General features: G+C 42.8%; 1 protein-coding gene across 1 annotated transcript; it reads right to left on the bottom strand.

Annotated features, from left to right (window-relative positions):
* Nucleotides 1–3,688: 3,688 nt before the first annotated feature.
* On the bottom strand, nt 3,689–15,744 carry LOC137544552 (uncharacterized). The gene is made up of 4 exons (XM_068265650.1): nt 15,661–15,744; nt 13,197–13,370; nt 11,616–11,780; nt 3,689–5,020 (listed from the first exon to the last, which is right to left on the bottom strand). Exons 1-4 carry the CDS (start codon nt 15,731–15,733, stop codon nt 3,702–3,704), a joined length of 1,731 nt encoding a protein of 576 aa, XP_068121751.1. The 5' UTR covers nt 15,734–15,744; the 3' UTR covers nt 3,689–3,701.
* Between the last annotated feature and the right edge of the window lie 4,031 nt (nt 15,745–19,775).

The following is a 19,775-nucleotide window of genomic DNA, read 5'->3' as shown; positions in this document are numbered from 1 at the left end:
ATACTGTACATCGAATTCTATACTGTGTGCTTGTTAATTTCATTTTTAATTTATTAGTTTAAAAAAGTGTAAATAGTAGACAAAACAATTACCAGAGTAGAACAATATTTAAGAATAAATATTTATACATAAGCATTTATGTATAGCGGTTGCATGTATGTTTTTGAAAAGTTTGACCTCTATTATTATTGCTCATTGAATGCAGTTCTTTATATAAGGTACATTGAGGCGAATTCAGAGCAGAATTTAAATATGCAATGCTAAATTGCAATGGCATTTTTCTCTCACAAAACTGTTTTGCTATATTGCCCTTACAGAGCAGTTTCTGTCAGAATTTCCTACAATTCCATTCTTCTGTCTGCATACTTTATCTAGAGTATAAAGACAACCATACTTGCTATATGGTAATGCCATGGCTCATGTGAGAAATTCAAGTCCGGGGCAAGGAATGCATTGAATGCCCTCCTTACCTGGATAGTGCTATACCAGGCATGGGCAAACTTGGCCCTCTAGCTGTTAAGGAACTACAAGCCCCACAATGCATTGCAGGAGTCTGACAGCCACAGTCATGACTCATAAAGGCAAATGCATTGTGGGACTTGTAGTTCTGTAACAGCTGGAGGGCCGAGTTTGCCCATGCCTGTGCTATACAGTAACAGAGCAAAAAGCAAACCTTAGTAACCAGTGTCTGCCCATCAGAGATGGATTAAGATGTAATGGGCCCAGGCAAGGTAGTAGATTCGTGGCCCCCTTATGGTCCTTTTGGTGAGCTGAAGTGGAGAGAGGTCAGAGAAGGTGGCTGGTGGGCCCCTTGATACCCACTAGCCCCCCCCCCCCCCAGCACCTGCCTAGGTTGCCTGGTGGATGATCCTGCTCTGCTGTCTATCATAATATACTTCAAAACTCTGCTAGTGCACAAGCAGAATATTCTCCTATTAGGAAGCAGAAGCTGCATTACCTCATGAGAGATCCTTGCTGACCATCCTTTATTTATTAGCTGTCTCAATTAACCAGCTTCTAACGAATTGAAGCTAGCGGATTTTCATTTGTTAGATCGCTTCCACTTTGCAGGTCAGTCGAGATTTAAGTGTTAGAACTTTCTGCTCATCACTAGTGCATAAGGGATTGTGATTGGTTGTTACAGGCACTGATCATCTGATTGTCGTTCTGAATAAAAGTGTGAATTATCCGCCTTTTTACAAGAAGGCTTATCATGTTTTACTGTTAAGGTTGAGTTATGACTCAATAGAGTACTTCAGAGGGCCATGCACTAGTTTTATTTTCAATAGATTAAGCATTAGATTTGCTACAATCATCAAACATAATGAACATTTACTAAAATTGTGGCATTATCAATCTTACAATTAAATTGATACTGTATAGATGGTAAATGCAGGTTCCTGGGAATTTTGGAGATGCTAGGAGCATGGGGAATGCTAAGGCAGTACTACACAACCGAACAGTACCACGGGCAGTACAAAGTTACATAGCTTGCAGCTTTAGCGGGAAGATTGATATTAGACAAGATCTCTGTTGAAACAGTACAGAGTGGTAGAACAGATAAATATCTGGTGAACTCTAGAGAGGAGGAATTCTATGGCTATTTCTTTTCCAGTCAGTAAGCTTACTCCTGCAACCCTCGGACCATTATACTGTAAGTTGTGAGAAACTGCTCCACTATCCTCAGCTAGTTTGGGTACTGCATATGTCTAGTAGTACATTTACAAACCATTGCTTAACCATATAAGTGGTAGACATCCAAGAAGAAGGTTCTATCTTCATCCCTCACCTTTCCCTTCAAAGCATACCTGATCCAAGGCAAAGCTACTTAAGGTATACTAAGGTATGTTCATGCTGGATCCACATACCTATGCGATGTCCGTTCCCCTCATTGCCCCTGGTCCTTGTATTCACTCACGTGAAAATTTTGACCTTTGGCTAAAATCACATTTTTTTAGTCAGGAAGAGGCAGGCCTGCTGTGATGTTCCCGCCGACCACCCTTCCATTCCCTCCTCTTCCTCACCATGTTCACTCCTAAAGGGGTTTGTGAATCCAGCACACATCAAGGGGTGATTACGGGGACTAGGGGGAATGAAGAGTGGAATGGACAACGCACAGAGGTATGTGGATCCAGCATGAACACACTTCTTTGCTTACCTCAGGTAGCTTTGCCTTGCGTCAGGTATTCTTTAAGGACAGGAGAGCCACTGGTCTTTGTGTCGGCTTGCTGCAGTACTGTTAGATTGTACTAGTGCAGATAAAAAAGGAGGTTAATAGAATATGAGCCCAACAGCAAACCATACATCAGTAAATGCAGAATATCTCCAAGGCTGTGCAGAGCTGCTTTCATTTTTTCCCCAAAGATTCCCCCCGTGACGTCAGCCAAACAGAACCCACTTTGGTAAACTGCTGGCTGTACATTAAGGTCTTTGCTATAGCTGCCTCTGCTTCCTCTTCGGTAGTCACCCTGATTGTGGTACTTTAAACTGCAGTTTTATATTATTACTGTATATGTACTATATTGAATGTATGAACTGAAACAAATTGTATTTTATCTACTGAGCATTTCAAAGGGCTGGCATGTAAATGTTACTTTTATTGGAGAATGACGACTTGTGTATCTTTTTTTGGAAATGTTACTGCTCAGCCTTTATTAAAGCAATACTACATAGAATGAGTCTGCTTTTTTACTTAAAACATATCTAAAATATGCAGGCTTTTACATTAAAAAACAAAAACACTGTCTATGCAGTGTGAACAATATCGTTATACAGTAGAATACCTTTATAACTAACTTCAAGGGACCTGGCCAAGTAGTTTACTATATTAGAAGTTTACTATATCAGGATCGGTCATACAGGCAGATGGTAGGGACCTGGGGACTGAGTTTACTAAAACCCAGAGGTTTACTATAACGAGATTCTACTGTACTGAGCCACTTGACGGCAAACCTGCCGACAAAGTCTGCTGTTATTTTGAGACTGACATTAATTTTATATGAGCAACTTAAAAAAAAAACAGCAGGGCTAGTACTGATTAGTGCAACATTGCCCTGCATTGGTTGCCGCCTTCCACTAACATTTTTCATAGTGTAGCGATGTGCATCTTCCACCTTTTTTCTAAAAAAAAAAAAACAGCAAGAAATAGGCAGCGCTCCTAGTTGGGCTGCAAATGAAATAAAACCAACAGAGATGTGCAGTGACCCCCAGGAACTTGTGCACACCTTGAATGCAAATCAGATGCAAACTATGCACTGATCCCTAATCTATTATGCCCTTTTGCCCGTATCTGTTTGGACTGCATTGTTAATGCCTAGTTGCCACAGAGTGACACTAGGCAGCATGCACAAACCTTCTAGCCCTACTCTATAGGAAACAGGACTGCCAGAACTAATGGTTGTACACTACTATACTATGAAAAATGATAGTTGGGACTACCGAGCAGCACTAGCGTTGTACTATCTATTTTTTTTTTTATAATTCTGTCTTTAATATACTGGTACATTTTTAATGGGAAAAGTAACACATTAGATAAACTCTGATACATAAGACACTGTAAAAGACAAAACAGTTGTATTTAATTTACAAATGTGCTGGTGATTTTTGTAGCAAATATATACAAAGTATTTTACGTATTTTGCTAAACGAGTTAGTTTGCACTTCTGTGCAGTAACACAGTGCCCTGCTACCTCACAGTCCATCTATGAACCTTCACAGGTGGGTATAACTCCACTCCAAGCTCCACTCTCTAGACAGAAGCTGTACACATCTCCTCGAGTCATTGTGTACCCGGGATAGCAGTAGTACTGAATGTAGTATGGATACTGGTTTGGGAGAGGATTCTCCAAAGTGAGGAAGCGGAATGTGCCATGATTGGGTACTGGAGGATAAAAGCACCACATCCTCCTTCTGAAGGTCTTCTTGAGACTGCCATGCTGGATTTCATTGCTGTTGGCTTTAGTTATCATTGGCGTACGTGCGAGAGGTGTTAATGCCGGAGTAGTTGTTAAATGTATAGTTCTGTGTTTGGTTTTATTAAGTTGGCTTGTGACATCTGTGCCTTGTGTTGCATTTGGTTTAGGCCTTTTTGTGGTAATGCTTTCTAGTTTAGCTGTAGCATTCATGTCTGCCTTCGTGATAGAACTCACTGTTATTTGTTCCTGTAAAGTTACTGGTAGCAAATTGATGATTGGTTGGATATTAGCTCCTTGTTTCCTCTCAGAATTGCCATGTCTAGAAAAGTCAGTATTGTACGTAAGATTTTCACTACCAGTGATATATTTTGGTGGCCCAAATGTTGATATTGAAACAGGAGGCCTATTAGAGGTAGTTTTCAGAGAAAGTAACCCTTCAACTATAAGAACAGAAAATGTATATCCCACTGAGTGTGAGTTTTTGTTATTAAAATCAGAAAAGGCCACTGCTGACCGCGTCCATGTAGTTATGTCAGCTTTGGATGGTGTGGTTGGAGTCCGTAAGTAATAACTTAACGATCTGTTGGAAGCCTTTTTCTTATGTCTGATCAATAATGCTGGTTGATAATTTGATGTTGCTGTTTTATATAGTATGGTCTCCAATGTTCTATTTTCTCCTCTTGTATGTCTTGTAAGTTCAGTTGAATTTGACATTTTATTCAATATATTGCTGACAGTTCCATTTAACATTGGTGAATTCGTGTGTGTTCCCCACATGGAAGGAAGCACTGAATCATTATGTTCTCCAATACTGGGTTTAGATAGCCTTAGGACTTCTCCAGGTGACAGATGTGCCTGACTTTGATCACTCCATGACATAAAGATTTCTTGGTGTTGATATGAGCTCTTTTGGGCCAGGAAGTCTGCATCTTTGCTTTTAGCTGCAGATCCTCTGTGGTGGTTGTCCCGCTCTTCTGGTATAGTGTTATGCAAGATTCTGTGAAGGGCTTCAGATGATTGTGATGAGGGTGATGGATTCTCAGTTGCAGTTGTGCTGCTGGTTTCTGAATGTTTTCTTCTCAGACTGGAACTCATCATGTCTGACTCTAAATATTACAGAGGTATTGAGTTACAAAGTGAAACTGCTAACATTCAGAACACAAGCCTTGTAAAGTAGTTTGACGTGTTTGAATCTCAAATCTTTATGAAGAATTAATTTTGATGGCCACTCATATGTGGGGCGATAAACACTTAAAGGACCACTATTGCGAGAAAATTAGGCAGTAAAAATCTGGCAGAACCGACAGGTTTTGGGCCAGTCCATCTCTTCATCAGGGTTTTCTTTGTTTTCTACAGTATTTTCCAAACAGTAGTTTAAATGCTAAAATAGTAAGATACCAGATAGCCTCTCTACTCGCTTGCACACTATTTTGTCAGTTAGACTTTGCAACTGCTGTTCAGGAAATGCTGTTGAAAACAAATAAAATCTGACAGAATTAACACGTTTTGGGTCAATCCATTTCCTTATGGGGGATTCTCAGGGTTTTTAACTGCCTACTTTTTTCGCGATAGTGGTCCTTTTAAATATATATATATATATATATATATATATATGTATAATGTACATACAGTAAAATCCCTTTATAGTAAACTCCAAGGGACCCGGCCAAGTAGTTTACTATAGCAGACGTTTATTATATCAGGATTCATCAAACAATGTATATTTAAAGAGGCACATAGTTCGGACCTGAGGACACTGGCGTAGGGCCCGAGGTCGCAGGGGTCGCACGTGCGACTGGGCCGGCCTCCTGCAGCCTTGAGGGTGGGCCTGGCGTGCATGGCCAGATTTCCGCACAGGCCACCTAGGCTGAAAACCTACCGATAGTAGAGATGGGGTGGGTGTCGCACACTGGCAGCAGAGATCAGCTGTTTTTCGGCAATCTGCTCTCCGCAGCCACGCTGTGCCCCAGTCTCTCCTGCCAGCGTACACGGCACAGACAGGGCGCCCCTCCCCTCTTCACTCCGACACTGAGGGGGAGGGCTGTGGAGAGGGAGTTTCAAACCAAGCGAGGAAGGAGAAGAAAAGGGTAACTAATGTCAGCGTGAGGATCGAGGGAGAGAAGACAAGTGTCTGTGCATAACAGGTGTGTCTGTTTCCCTACTGCTGCCAGCACTACAGTGACTCATTCCTCGGTGAGCTCTCTCTTTCTCACCCTTCCTTCAAGCCTGGAACTTCGGTGAAGCTGCTCCATGCTTGTGTCTGCTGCTCTCTTCCAGACCAATCACTGCAGCCTTATCTATCATTAGTTTACAGTCTAGAGCTGCCTTACTTGCTGGAGGAGGAAGAGAACAGACACAGGTCCCTGCAATGATGGAAGCCCGTGAGAGATGCTCTCAGCAGAAATGTCCTCACATCTTTCTGCATGTAGACAGAGTCCTGCTAGCTTGATAATTCTCTGCAGTTCTCTCTAGCTGTCCTCCAAGAATGATGTCATCTGTATCACCATAACACTATACCTTTCCTTTTCTCTCCCATCTCTCCATTCCTCCCTTCTCTGGCTGTGTTTCCCCTTTACCTCCTCCTCCCCTCCCCCTTCCACTCTCTAAACTTTATACACCTCTCACCATGTCTTTCCTTCCTTTATATCATATATCCCTCTCCAAACGCATTCCACCAATGTGTCACCCTAAAGCCCCGTTCAGAGGGGTGTCCTGCAGCGTTTCGCTCAAAAGCTTTTCTGCTAGCGAGCAGAAAAGCAATTGGCGGCTTTCGGCAGCGTTTCCCAGCATGCAATGATTTTAAAGGGAACCTTAACTGAACAGGGGGTAAAGAGTTTTACTTACCTGGGGCTATTACCAGCCCCCTGCAGCAGTCCTGTGCCCTCGGCGCCGCTCTGGAATCCTCTGGTCCCCCGCTGTCACTTAGTTTCGTTTTTGACGACTCACCAGTCGCCGGCCGCCATGCGTATTATTGGACGCATTCACCAATGCAATTAGCGCTATTGCGGACCGCAACGCGTACAAAAATACGCGTTGCCGCATATCTACGCGTGCGTAATGCGGTGACGCGTATTTTTGTACGCGTTGCGGTCCGCAATAGCGCTAATTGCATTGGTGAATGCGTCCAATAATACGCATGGCGGCCGGCGACTGGTGAGTCGTCAAAAACGAAACTAAGTGACAGCGGGGGACCAGAGGATTCCAGAGCGGCGCCAAGGGCACAGGACTGCTGCAGGGGGCTGTTAATAGCCCCAGGTAAGTAAAACTCTTTACCCCCCATTCAGTTAAGGTTCCCTTTAACCCCCCGTAGCTTCCAGGATTGCCTAAGTGCCAGGCAGATGACAACAATGGTACCACTTGTATCACCACTGCCCATTCATTTATAGACAGTAAAGTGTACCAGAGCTGTGGATAAAAGCAGATTTGATACTCACCCACGGCTTCCTCCAGCCCCATAAAAACCTAGTGTCCCTAGCCGTCCTCCTGCGGACTGCCGATCAGCCCTGGTAATTGCTTCAGTCGGGTCCAGTCTGTGTCTTCTACGAATGTGCAGACCTCCCGCCCATGCACAATAGACCCAGACTGACTGACGAAACTGAGATTACCGGGGGCTGATTGTGGCTGAACGGCAGACCGTGGAAAGACGGCGAGGGACACAGACGTGTTTATGGGGTTAGAGGAAGCCGCGGGTAAGTATCAAGTCTGCTTTTATCCACAGGTATAGTTTTCTTTAAGCGACCAGCAGGTCACCCGTGTGAACTAGTCCTAAGTATAAGTATTTAAATAGTGCTGTTACAGAATGCATACTGTAGTCATGTCACTGATTATCTTCAGAAGAGCTCACAATCTAATACCTACCATAGTCACAGTCTAATGTCCTACCATATTATTATTATGTATTTATATAGCACTGACATCTCCTGCAGCACATTTCAGAGTGCATAGTCATGTCACTGACAGTCCTCAGAGGAGCTCACAATCTAATCCTACCATAGTCACAGTCTAATGTCCTACCATATTATTATTATTATTCTGTATTTATATAGCACTGACATCTCCTGCAGCACATTTCAGAGTGCATAGTCGTGTTACTGACTGTCCACAGAGGAGCTCACACTCTAATCCCACCATAGTCAAAATCTAATATCCTACCATATTATTATGTATTTATATAGCACTGACATCTTCTGCAGCACTTTACAAAGTACATAGTCATGTCACTAATACCTAGCTTTTAATCTCCCTTAACCGCTTTATTTTTTGTAAATGAACCCAGATATCCTGATTTATCAGTATCACTAACCATCCTCTTATCTCATGTGTGAAAGCCCTTTTCTAACCCTACCGTTGTCATGGGGCGGCCAGTGATAGTGGGCCTTAGGCAGTAAAAAGTACAAATCCGGCCCTGTGTGCGTGTGTGTACTGGCGGCGGTTAAGCACTTACAAATCAACTTAGTTGGCTCCAGTTGTGGCTCCCAGACACAGACATTGCAGACACATCACTCGTTGTCTGCACTGTCTGTGTATTAGCTCTCTATTGGTCCTGTGCTCATAATAACCACTTCTATAGATACCTTGAATAGTGGTAATCACTAACAAGCTGTTCCCCATTCCCTTCTTGCACCTCTGACACTGTAGTTGCCATTGGCAGGTTTTAGTGTGCCGCAACAATTATGTATAGAATGCTTGGGGGACCCCAATGCAAAACTTGCATCGGGGCCCACAGCTCCTTAGCTACGCCATTGCCTGAGGATTGAGTTTACTATAACCTGGGGATTACTATAACAAGACTCTACTGTGCTATATATCTATGGGCGACTAAATACTATATACGTATAAGAAAAATAAATAGACATTGCTCAACCTGTGTTGGGTAAAAAAAAAAAGGTAACTTATTGACCAATAAAAACCATGAATCACTGGTAAGGACCGTGACCCAAACCCCCATAAAACCAGAAATTGGGGGACCCTCGAACCTGTGTCCCAATATTCATATTTTTGCATATAATAGCTATGCATCCTAAATGTGAATGACTGCTAAACTCTCAAACTGGAGCGTGAACATATACATAATATACAACAAACAGATAAAGATACAGGTCGCTTATAGGAAAATGCAAAATTTGATCAATTCTCTGTAACCCTATTTCTAAAACATTAAAAACCCTGCAACAATAATGCGCTCTCCTACTACTTTCAGCCGCTGCTCATATCCACCACACCAACATCGCAACACACCAAGCTGGGCATACAGAGCAACCTAGATTAGGTGGGTACTAAACAAGCAAAGTGTTGTCTGCAGTAGGTATATTTTTCTTATATATCTGCTCATAAATCAAGGTAAGAAGGTAGATATGTTTGTCTGGATTGAAGAGATTATTTTTTATATAAGCGGAAGTGGAACTTAGTTTTAAAGTAATCCTGATGTTAAAATTAAAACAAAAGTTCAATATTTTCTTCAGTAGTGGATGGTCCAGATACTTCCCGGATCTTCCTACAACCCACCGTCCAGCTCTGGGTCCCTGTATACCGGTTCGAATCAGCGAGTCACGTTTCTTCTGGCTGGCACATCTGTGCATGACCAGCTGAGGGCAGTGGTTTTGGAGGAGAAAGCCCATACAAGAGCGTTTCTGTCTACTCGGGATGCATCGACCACACGTGCACATGCCCAGTGCAGATGTTCTCGTTGATGGTCATGCTCATGGCCTGAATTTAAAGAGGGATCTAGCATTGAAAACGGTGGGTTATAGGATTACCCTCTGGACCAGGCTTTCTCAACCAGGGTTCCCTGGAACCCTAGGGTTCCTTGAGGACTCTGCAGGGGTTCCTTGGCATTTTACCCCATCGTGGGGGAGGGAAGTATAATAGAGCACACTATATTAGGTGGTACTGTAACAAGAAGCACTAAATTGTGGGGTCAGGAGACAGTATAATGAGTGGCAGTGTAATAGGAGATAGTGAAATTAGCAGCCTAACCTACTTAAAGACCACGCCTCCTGAAAAATAAGTGCAGGGGTTCCTAGAGACCAAAAAATTGTTTGCAGGGGTTCCTTGAGATCCAAAAGTTATTTACAGGGTTCCTCCATGGTAAAAAGGTTGAGAAAGGCTGCTCTGGACCATCCAGAAGCGCCCACTAATGAGGGAAGTATCTAACTTTCAGAGACAGGGATATAAAGGCTTAAGCAATACCAGTTGCTTGGCTGCCCTGCTGATCCTCTGCCTTCAATACTTTTAGCCTTAGACCCCGAACAAGCATGCAGTAAATCAGATGTTTCTGACATTAATGTCAGATTTGAAAAGATTAGGCACGTGCTTATTTCTGGTGTTATTCAGACACTAGTGCAGCCAAATAGATCAGCAGGGCTGCCAGGCAACTGGTATTGTTTAACCTCTAGCCAACCGCATCACGCCGATGGGCGTGGCAGCAGCAGCAGTCCCTGGACCGCCTGTGATCAGCGTAATGTCCTGTGGGCCTGTTTTGCAGGAGATCGCCCGCGCTGCTATGCGCACATCCCTACTTGAATGACGGAACGGCGATCGCCGCTAGAAGACTGTTAGACGGCGAAAACGCCATCTAATTAGTCTGTACAGCACTGCAATCCACGGCAGTGCTATACTGGGGACGTCCGCCTGGGGGAGACGAAAGCGATCTACTGACATAGGCTGAAGCCTATGACAGCCGATCGCACGGATTGGCTGGCTGTGGAAGGGAGGGGGATTTTTTTTATTTAGCCACTTCGGGACCAGCACCCTCTGCCCCCTTAAGGGTGCTGGTCCAGTAAACCGCCGCTCCCCGACGAATCACCGCTAAAATCCGCCACTCCCGACGGTCACGCTGCTCTGTCCCCACCGCAGGCTGCTCTCTCTGCCGTCGGTATGACGGCAGAGCGCTGTGCGCCGGTCAGGAGCCACTTTCATTGGCTCCTGACCCTGTCACTCCATGCAAGCTAATGGGCTCCGGCTTACATGAATGACAGGGCCAGGAGCTAATGAAAACGGCTCCTGCCCGGCTCACAGTGCTCTGCCGTCAGTGGCGGCAGGGCAGCATATTGAGGCGCGGAGATCCAGCGGCGACAGTGGCGGGGACGGGTGGGGCGCACGGTCAATGGGACCTAGAGTTTACGTCAGGTCAGAACCACAGCGCCTCTTGCCCGCCGTATATTTATACTGCGGTGGACCGCATGTAGTTAAAAAAAATAACATTTATATTAAAAAACATAAACATCCTGGGAGAGGTCATTGCCCACCAACAGAAAGCTGTGTTGGTGGGCAGAAAAGGTGTGTGTGTGTGGGGGGGGGGGGGGGAGAGGGGGGAAAGAATCACGTGTGTGCTGAGTTGTATGGCCCTTAAAGCTGCAGTGGCCTATTTTGCAAAAATTGGCCTGGTCTTTAGGGGGGTTTAAGCCTGTGGTCCTTAAGTGGTTAAAAGAAAATTAAATATGGAAGCCTCCCTATTCTATCACTTCAGCTGTCCTTTAACTTCAGGATTGATTAAATAAAATTCTAATTTAAAATCTGTTTTGTGTACTCTGATACTTTTGTCTACTTTTCATTAACTTAACCACCGGAAACATTTCTGGATTAAGAATATGCAATAATAGAGGGGATAGTCTTGTTTAACATTATAGTATGAAAGGTTTGCATAGCTTACAATGAATATTACACATGTTTGGGGATTTGGTTATACTGTCCATCTATTACCTCTACAAACCGGTATTGTGCTGTTCCATCTCCTTCCATTACAGTAGATGAATGCTGAACCAAAGAGTTTGTAGCCTTCCTTGCATGAGAAGGTGATGGCTGCGTCCTTGTGACTGGTGTGAAGACTGCCGTGTACAATACCAGTAGGCAATTGGCATCCACTGGCTGGAAGAGAAAAGCAGAGGGAAGGGAACCAAATGGGAAACTTTCAGATACAGACTCATTTCATGCTCTCTGCACTAATTAAAATCACGAGTTAAAGTATACCAGGATCAATCTCTCCGCAGTTTCAATCACTGATGGAATCTGATCAATTGTCCCTGACTTTACCTATACATAAAGTTCTGCTTTATTTCAGATACCTAACTGATACCAAGCTGGCATAGGCAAGAGAAGCAAGATTGATGGTCAGGTTTATCTGTACAGCACTGAGCAGCACAGCATCATTTTGAACAATCTTCAATCATATTTCTGCTACAACCTATCCCAGATCAAACGTTGCAATATATATGAATTGGTTGGATTAAGCAGTAGTAATTTTACTTCAGGGTACTACCACGTCTTAGCTTTAATCTAATTAAAGGAATCCCTTTGTACTTTTTAATAAAACAGCATTTAGAATAAATAGGGATCTCAGTTTGAAAGCATTTTTGTGGACTCCTTTGCCTTACAGTATAATGGCTGCTGCGTTGACTGCTACTAAATGGATGCAGATGTTGCAAATTGTGTGATTTATTTTTTCTGTAAATGATGTTGACTCCTTTAAGAATCTGGCTATTGCTTGCATGCTGACGATAAAAAGGGAAAGCGTTGCCTGATGGGGCAAAACACGTCACACGATCCGCACCTCTGGGTCGTCCAACCTCGTGACTGCACACCAGTGCACATAGCAAAGTCCATAAAAACCTGGATGCGCAAGTCTGGAATGGAGGAACTTTAATGGCCTGCACAGAGCCCTAACCTCAACCCCAAAAAACACCTTAGAGATGAATTATAGAGCAGAGACTGTGACCCAGGCCTTCTCCAACATCAGTGGCTGATCTCAAAAATGCACTTCTGAAAGAATTCCTTTAAAAGCCTCCCCAGAAGAGATGAAGCTGTAATAGCTGCAAAGGGTGGGCTAACGTCATCTTAAAGCCTAATATGATATCGGATATTGGCAGCTTTGATGTTGTTTTTCGTCGCAAGGAAGTTCAGAAATACATTATTTCTGATATCTTCAGTATCTATGAAGTTGACCACTGAAAGTTTGAGATTTAACTCATAATGTAATCCATCAATACTTCTTACCCCCTTTTTTCTTCTCTGACTAGTATGAACCCAATACTATGAAATAGATTGTTATTGGCCGCTGTGTATTCATATTTTTTACAGTACTTTTTCACCAAAATTTTTATACTTTTCAATTTCAGAGTGCAAAAGTAATTTTAAACAGAAGAGAAAAAAAATTATCTCTTATGATAAAATGTAGGAGAAAAAGTGAATTGGATAGGGCCCATAAGGTACTGAATTCTTCAGATGTTTGTAGCTGATGGACACAGTTTACAGTATGTGCTCTTAGACTGAAAAGCTGTATCTTACCTACACAGACAGGAACAGGCTTCCTCCACTTTCCTTTGATACAGCTGTTACTGACATGTCCGAGTAGACGAAAGCCAGGGTTGCAGGTAAAAGTGGCATATATACCGCCATATCGGAAGAATGTCCTCCCGTTTTCCAGCTGTCTCAGCCCAGAACATACAGCTGAAGAAAGTACTAGGAGAAACAAAACAGATATTCAATTAGTGCTAACTGCTCAAGTGTTCTGTACAGGAATTCCTGAGAAGATTTCCATAATAGGTCTTGTGTATATAGTAGCTTTGCTGCCTTTACTATTGACATGTAAAGTGTAACTTCACTATTACTAAGCAAAAGGCAATCCCTTCAGTTCTGCTCTGTACATTGTAGGGACTAAGGGCCTTTGCACACTGAAGATCGTAGGGCGATACGCTAGTTAACAAGCCCGCATTTTGACAGAACTTCAGCTTTGATTGGTGGATGCAATTTTGATTTCCATTGTGGGGAAATAAAAGCCACAGGAATCCTTCAAATGGGAGATGCAAAGTGATTTGCATGCACTCCCAATCACAAATGCAGAAAAAATGCAGCAGGGACTATACTTGCAATTGAATTAAAAACGGACCGCGCTACTCTGTACAAGGCATCATGATTACTATGTTAATCATGGAGTTCTTTATTTAAGCCCCTGGCAGCCGATATATCCCTTGCCGCAGCTCCACTTCCAGCCGGTGGCCCAGGGTCCCCTCCATTGCAGAGGCCGACTGGCATCTACTGAGCATGCGCGAGTGTACGGGCGTGCCGCTCGTGATCGTGCCTACATGGCTTGGAGCATTCTTCACAGGCGCAGAAGTACTATGCTTGCGCAGAACGCTCCAGACCATGTGAGCGCGATCACGAGCGGCGCGCAGGTGCAGAAAATACCGACCTGAAGGGACCCCGGGCCACTGGCTGGAAGCAGAGCTTTGGCGAGGGGCAGATCAGCTTTTTTTTTTATTTTGCTTGGACCTTCCCTTTAAATGTAGACATGTGGACCATGTACAAGAAAAACACAGCTGTTACACTAGGTCCCTAACAAAGATTGCAACATAAGCGTATACATGCTTGCTGCCAGTAAAAGGATTAGTCCAGGTGTGGGAAAAAGAGTAACAAACTCCTACTTTTATACAGTAGTTAAAGGTTTCTGCACAGTCTTGTATTTCCTCTCACTTATATCCCTCTCTTGCCTCCTCCCACTTGTCTGGCTGCCTTCCTCCCCTCACTATCTAGTGTCTACTTCTATTACTAACTTCTTGACTTCTTCCCTACATCTGCCTATACCGTTCTCACAGCTCATAACCCTACGGTTGGCAACAAACTTGTGAAGTAGATCAGGTAAACCATTTATTTCTGCTCTTGGTCACCTGTTGTACCACTTACACAAATACACAGACTGGATTTCAACAGAAATGTTGTCTGCTATTGATCGCAGCCCCACCAGTGCTAGCTTTATGCTTACATGATGCAGTACAAACCTATGAGAACATTCATTATACACTGCTGCCATCTGAAGCCATGCCCCCTGAGCACTTATGACAAGATGAAAATAAGCAGGTCTATTCAATATTTGATCAATGAATTGACTGGACAATAATCATCATGCCCTTATTTTTAACACATTTTCATTGGCTTAGCTGCTTATATGGAATATAACATGTAATCTACTAAAAAGGACTCATACAGCCACAGTCACACTACAAAAGTGAAAGAAATAGGCTAGAATTGGCCAATATGATACGAATAATTCCACTTTTTTTAATCTTACAAAGCTTGAGAGTCAATCCAGGAGGTGGAGAACTAAACAAGCATAACATTTTTATACATGCTAATAAAACACGATCACTATATTGTATTTTCCCTTCGTTATCTGTTCACATGTGTGAGCTTGTAACACCTGGATTTTCTGTTTGGGTTTTTAATGTGTATTTCTTGCATTGTTTTGCTATTTCATGTGTCTGTTTAATGCACTTTTCAGAGTGTGAGACAGAACATCCTGCATTTTATTATGGTGGGAGCTGCGTTCCCTGCAACAGCAGGAGCATGACAACACCACGTTATCCACACATATAGTGAAGCATACAGTCAATGAAAAGTATGCTTTGCTGTCACTGTTAACACGCATGCAGTTCTTTGAGATGCCGCATGCTGTTATACTGCAACACACATGCTGCACTGGGAACATTCCTGTAGGTGTGGCAAGCAGTACCGCTGTGAACATAGCCTAACTGTGGAAGATGTAGTCATGCTTGGTGGCCACAACATATAACTACAGCAAGCAGAATCTATCAAAATATACCTCAAAACTGCTTGAGCTATACACCCTGGAAACCAAGCTACAGCGGTCTCCATGTATTACCACACAGGAAAGTGCAGCAGACTAGACCCTTAGGTAATCTTCTGCTAAATGACATAACAAGGAGAAGAATGCAGAGACCAAAAAGAAACTTACTGAACTTCATCATGAAGAGGCTCAGAAACAGACAGAAGTGTGATGTCTCCAGAGAATATTTGGCAGCCATCATTGATGCTGAAGTTAGCACACACAGTATAGATATATGCGTGTTGTGAGGAGCTCTGAGGTAATGCAATAGACAGATCCAGTTAGTGTGGCTTAGGAGTAACAGATGCTTCTAACTGCTGTGGATTCTTTTAGTCTTCAAGTCAAATTGCTCCTTAATCACAGGTCTGTATGGGAAATGACAAAGATGTATGTGGCGCTGCCTTGCATGTTCTACATAGCTGGATAAATAGCTGAAACCTTCCCCGATTGGCCATGGACAGGTAATAAACTGGAGCATGCCTAAGGCCATAACTTTCCATACAAAAACAAGAGTGATGGGTTCTCGTAGAATCCCTGACATCTACAAACCCAGGATAGCTACTGATTCTCTACACTTTACATCTAATCCAACTATTTCACATGACCAGACTGCAATTTCAGAGAGAACATTATTATTGTGGTGTAAGATGGCGTCCACATTGTACTATCATTTACCTGTGAAAAAAAAAACCAAATAATTAAGACCCCTGAGTGACCACACCACCAGTTCATCTTATCATAGTTGATCAGTATTATAATTTCATATGGGATGAATTATGCTGAGGTTAGATCAGAACAGTTAATTGGGTCTTTTGATATAAGATGTCCAATCTGCATACAAATTTCCTCCCCTAACTCATATCATTCTACAACAAAGCCTTCACACCTTGACCTTTATTCGATTTTCTCTTCTCCTGAGTTTTCTTCAAGGAAATGATTTTTCAACTTCTCCACTAAACAACTTTTCAACACTTTGATACTTTTTCAATTGCAAATTTTTTTTCAAAGTTGGTGAAAAAGTTATGGCAGCTGGACATAGCTCCAGGATGTGTGGCTGAAACAATAATTTGCAATTATCTCAACCCAAAATCTAGACTATCTAGTTTTTTTGGGGAGAAAAATATGTGGAAGTCTGTAATGGCTAGGCAGGCTTCATCAGACACCCAATTACACCAAACTAACTCCTTGGAGGTATGTTTTTTTTGTCTTGCTTTATTTGTCTTGCTCTGTTGCAATTGAAAATAAACTGTTTTGGGTAAAGCACAGCTAAAGCCAAAGAGGAAGTTGTTAAATTCTGAAAGTACAAACATTGCTAAGTGTAAATTATAAGTATTACTTGTCGCACTGCATTTTCAAATTTAAAAATGTGTTTTATTGTTGTGCTTGTTGGCAACTGTATACATATTCATACAGATGCTAAACACTTGCTGGCTTCCTTTTTCCTTTTCAGAAATCTGCATCTTGAGCTACAAGCATACAATAGGATGTGCCAACATAGTGCTTGACCCAAGCTCCAGCCCATCTCTTGGTATAGAATTTAAATAAAAAAAAACTTTCCATTTTGATCCCCTCTATAAAAGCATCATAATTTAGGTACCTTTTACACTTACCACATCACAGCACTCTGCCCTGCCACAGCTCATTGCAGTGGCCATTAACGTCAGTGAGACATGACACACTGTCTGCAATGCGACGGAAGTGTTCCGCGCCGCAGAAGTAACACACAAACTCTGCAGCCTTGGTGGAAATCCCAGAAGTACACTGGATGTTAACTTTTTTTCTCTTCTGCTTTTTTCTCACAGTGTGATTTTTCACCTGCGATGGGGTGTGATTGTTCCAAATCGCACCACTGCTTCAGCACACCCATAAAGAAAGACCCTTAAGGATCCAACTTGTTCGTGGGAGATGTAGAATTGAAATATGTATACACTGGCACAGCATAGACAATATAATAAGTAAACAATAATTTTGGAGCCAACAATGCAAACATGATTTCCCTGTTCTCATGATGTTCCATCTACCATCCATCTACTACATAGGAATACTTAGACAAATTACCTTCAGGATTTTATAGAGAGAAGAGCTGGCTCTAGTTTCCCTGGAGGTAAAAAAATAGCCACTGGACAAAGTTCTTTTATGTTTTTCAAAGTTTTTTTTTTTTTTCGGGGGGGGGGGGGGGGGGGGGTAGAGGCACAAACAGGTCACGCTGGCTGGTGGGGCCCATTTGGGTAATCAAAATCGAAGTTTGTGTGGGAAGCCTTAATGTTTTGTTTTTTTTTATTATAAACTCGGGTGATAAAATTCAGGCTAACTCGTTCAGGAACCAAATGTTATCACAAGCAGCCTGTGTCTCACGACTTTACAAGGGGGGGGAGGGGGAAGAGGCAGGAGGGAGAGACACTGTGTGTAAATCCTTATCTTAGTAGCTAAGCATTGCTGGAGAGTAGCGCTTGTATTTTACAGACAGGAAGTTTTAAAGCAGGATTATCCTGATTCAAGCTCTAGTTTAATAACTAATTTAAAAGAAAAGCAGTAAACTTTTAGCTTGTATGCATTCTCTTCAGACTCTACTCTTGATGACTGTCAATTTTAGAACATACAGTCAGAAGGCGGTAGAGAGTTGTTTTTTTTTTTTGCAAATATAAGTGTCATCCAGATGCATTAATTACAAGGGATCTTGAAAGGATTGTGGAGGTATTCATGGCAAATAGATAAGACCCTTGATTTACTTATTGCCTACATAGACTCAGGCTGACAGGGAGAGGGTTTTTTTTTTACATGATAGATCCTGTTTACTATATGCTGCTGGAGCCTGGAAACTGTTAACCATATGTTATTTGGGGGGGGGGGGGGGGTGCCAGTGTAGCACCACATGATGTTATCTCTCCTCCTCAATCTATGGCACACACTTACTGTTGTCTTCTTAAAATACAGAAATTAAATTGGTGGCCTATCCAGCCAACAAACAACGATGCAATTTATTCAATAAATCATATACAGAGTTATTTGCTATTTAATCATTACTGTGACTTGTACCTTACAGTATGTTGACAAGAAAGACAGCACATAAACCACATAGGCTTACTTGCATGATCTGATTTTATCAACACAGGAAATCCTTTCAAAATGAGGCAAATATCACTGCATATATCCAAGGATATATATTTTGTTTTTACAATTCTTGGTTAGCTTATGTTAAAAAAAATTATCACTTTTATAGTACCGTGTTAAGAGCCCCATTACCAGGCACTGTCTGTAGTACGGACATGGTGAAGTGCATGCTGTGATCCTCTGGGAGGAGTTTGTCTTTGCCCTTCCCCTTGTGGTGAGAACAGCAGGAAGGTGTCAAGCATCACTGCCTACACAGGCATGCATTGCACCATGTCATGAAGTGTGTAAAAGTGATTGTTATGTGCAGAGACCTTCCTGATGCTAGGAATACAAGTCAGACACTCAGGCTAAGTTCATAGTGGTCCGTTGCATAACGCAAGTGTTATAAAACGTTATGACTATGAACTGCAATGGAGACTAGACATAGATAGACTTATAGAAAGCCTGCATGCAATGAGTTGCAATAACAAGCGGTTACAATGCAGCACTGTGAACAGCTCCATAGATGCTGCTGCTGCTACTAGATCAGCGGCGACCTACAGTGCCGCTCTGAAGGGAAGAGAGCGGTTCCCCTAGTAACGGCACATATACAGGAGTACTTTCTGTAATGTATGGGTGAAGTTCTCCTCCCTTCAGTGCGGCAATGCGGGTCGTGCTGATCTGAGGTCTATAATAGTAGTAGTAGCAGTGAGAAGGGGGAGCCTGCTACCCTGGAGGAGGTGGCCACAACTCTGAAAGTAAATGAGTGACAAATTTGGGGGGGAGGGGGGTAAACCTACCTGGCTAACCTATACTGTGGGCAGCTATACTGGAAACCTATACTGGGGGTAACTATACTGGCTACCTATACTGAGGGCAACTATACTGGCTGCCTATATTAAGGGTAACTAAACTGGGGGCAACTATACCTGGCTACCTATACTGGGGCACTTATACTAGCTTCCTATATAGGGGGCACCTATACCTGGCCACCTGCCGACCTATGCGGATGGTTTTTTTTTAATCACACCACAGCTATAACGTGCGGTGTAAATTGTCGGGTGCTGTGTGTGACCATTTCAAATCTGGAGGGGGGGGGGGGGGGGGGGGAGTGTATCCTCACAAGTTTGCCTCAGGCAGCAAAAACTCTAGAA

Source organism: Hyperolius riggenbachi, chromosome 2 (assembly GCF_040937935.1).
Source record: "Hyperolius riggenbachi isolate aHypRig1 chromosome 2, aHypRig1.pri, whole genome shotgun sequence".
NCBI classification, from domain to species: Eukaryota; Metazoa; Chordata; class Amphibia; order Anura; family Hyperoliidae; genus Hyperolius; species Hyperolius riggenbachi.
This window is presented reverse-complemented; position numbering and strand designations above follow the sequence as displayed.

Coding starts and splice junctions, on each gene's coding strand:
- LOC137544552 (XM_068265650.1), bottom strand. CDS start 15,733: ATGATGGCTGCCAAATATTCTCTGGAGACATCACACTTCTGTCTGTTT. Junction 13,371..15,660: donor CCTCTTCATGATGAAGTTCA/GTAAGTTTCTTT, acceptor TGTTTCTCCTAG/TACTTTCTTCAGCTGTATGT. Junction 5,021..11,615: donor CACAATACCGGTTTGTAGAG/GTAATAGATGGA, acceptor TGTAATATTTAG/AGTCAGACATGATGAGTTCC.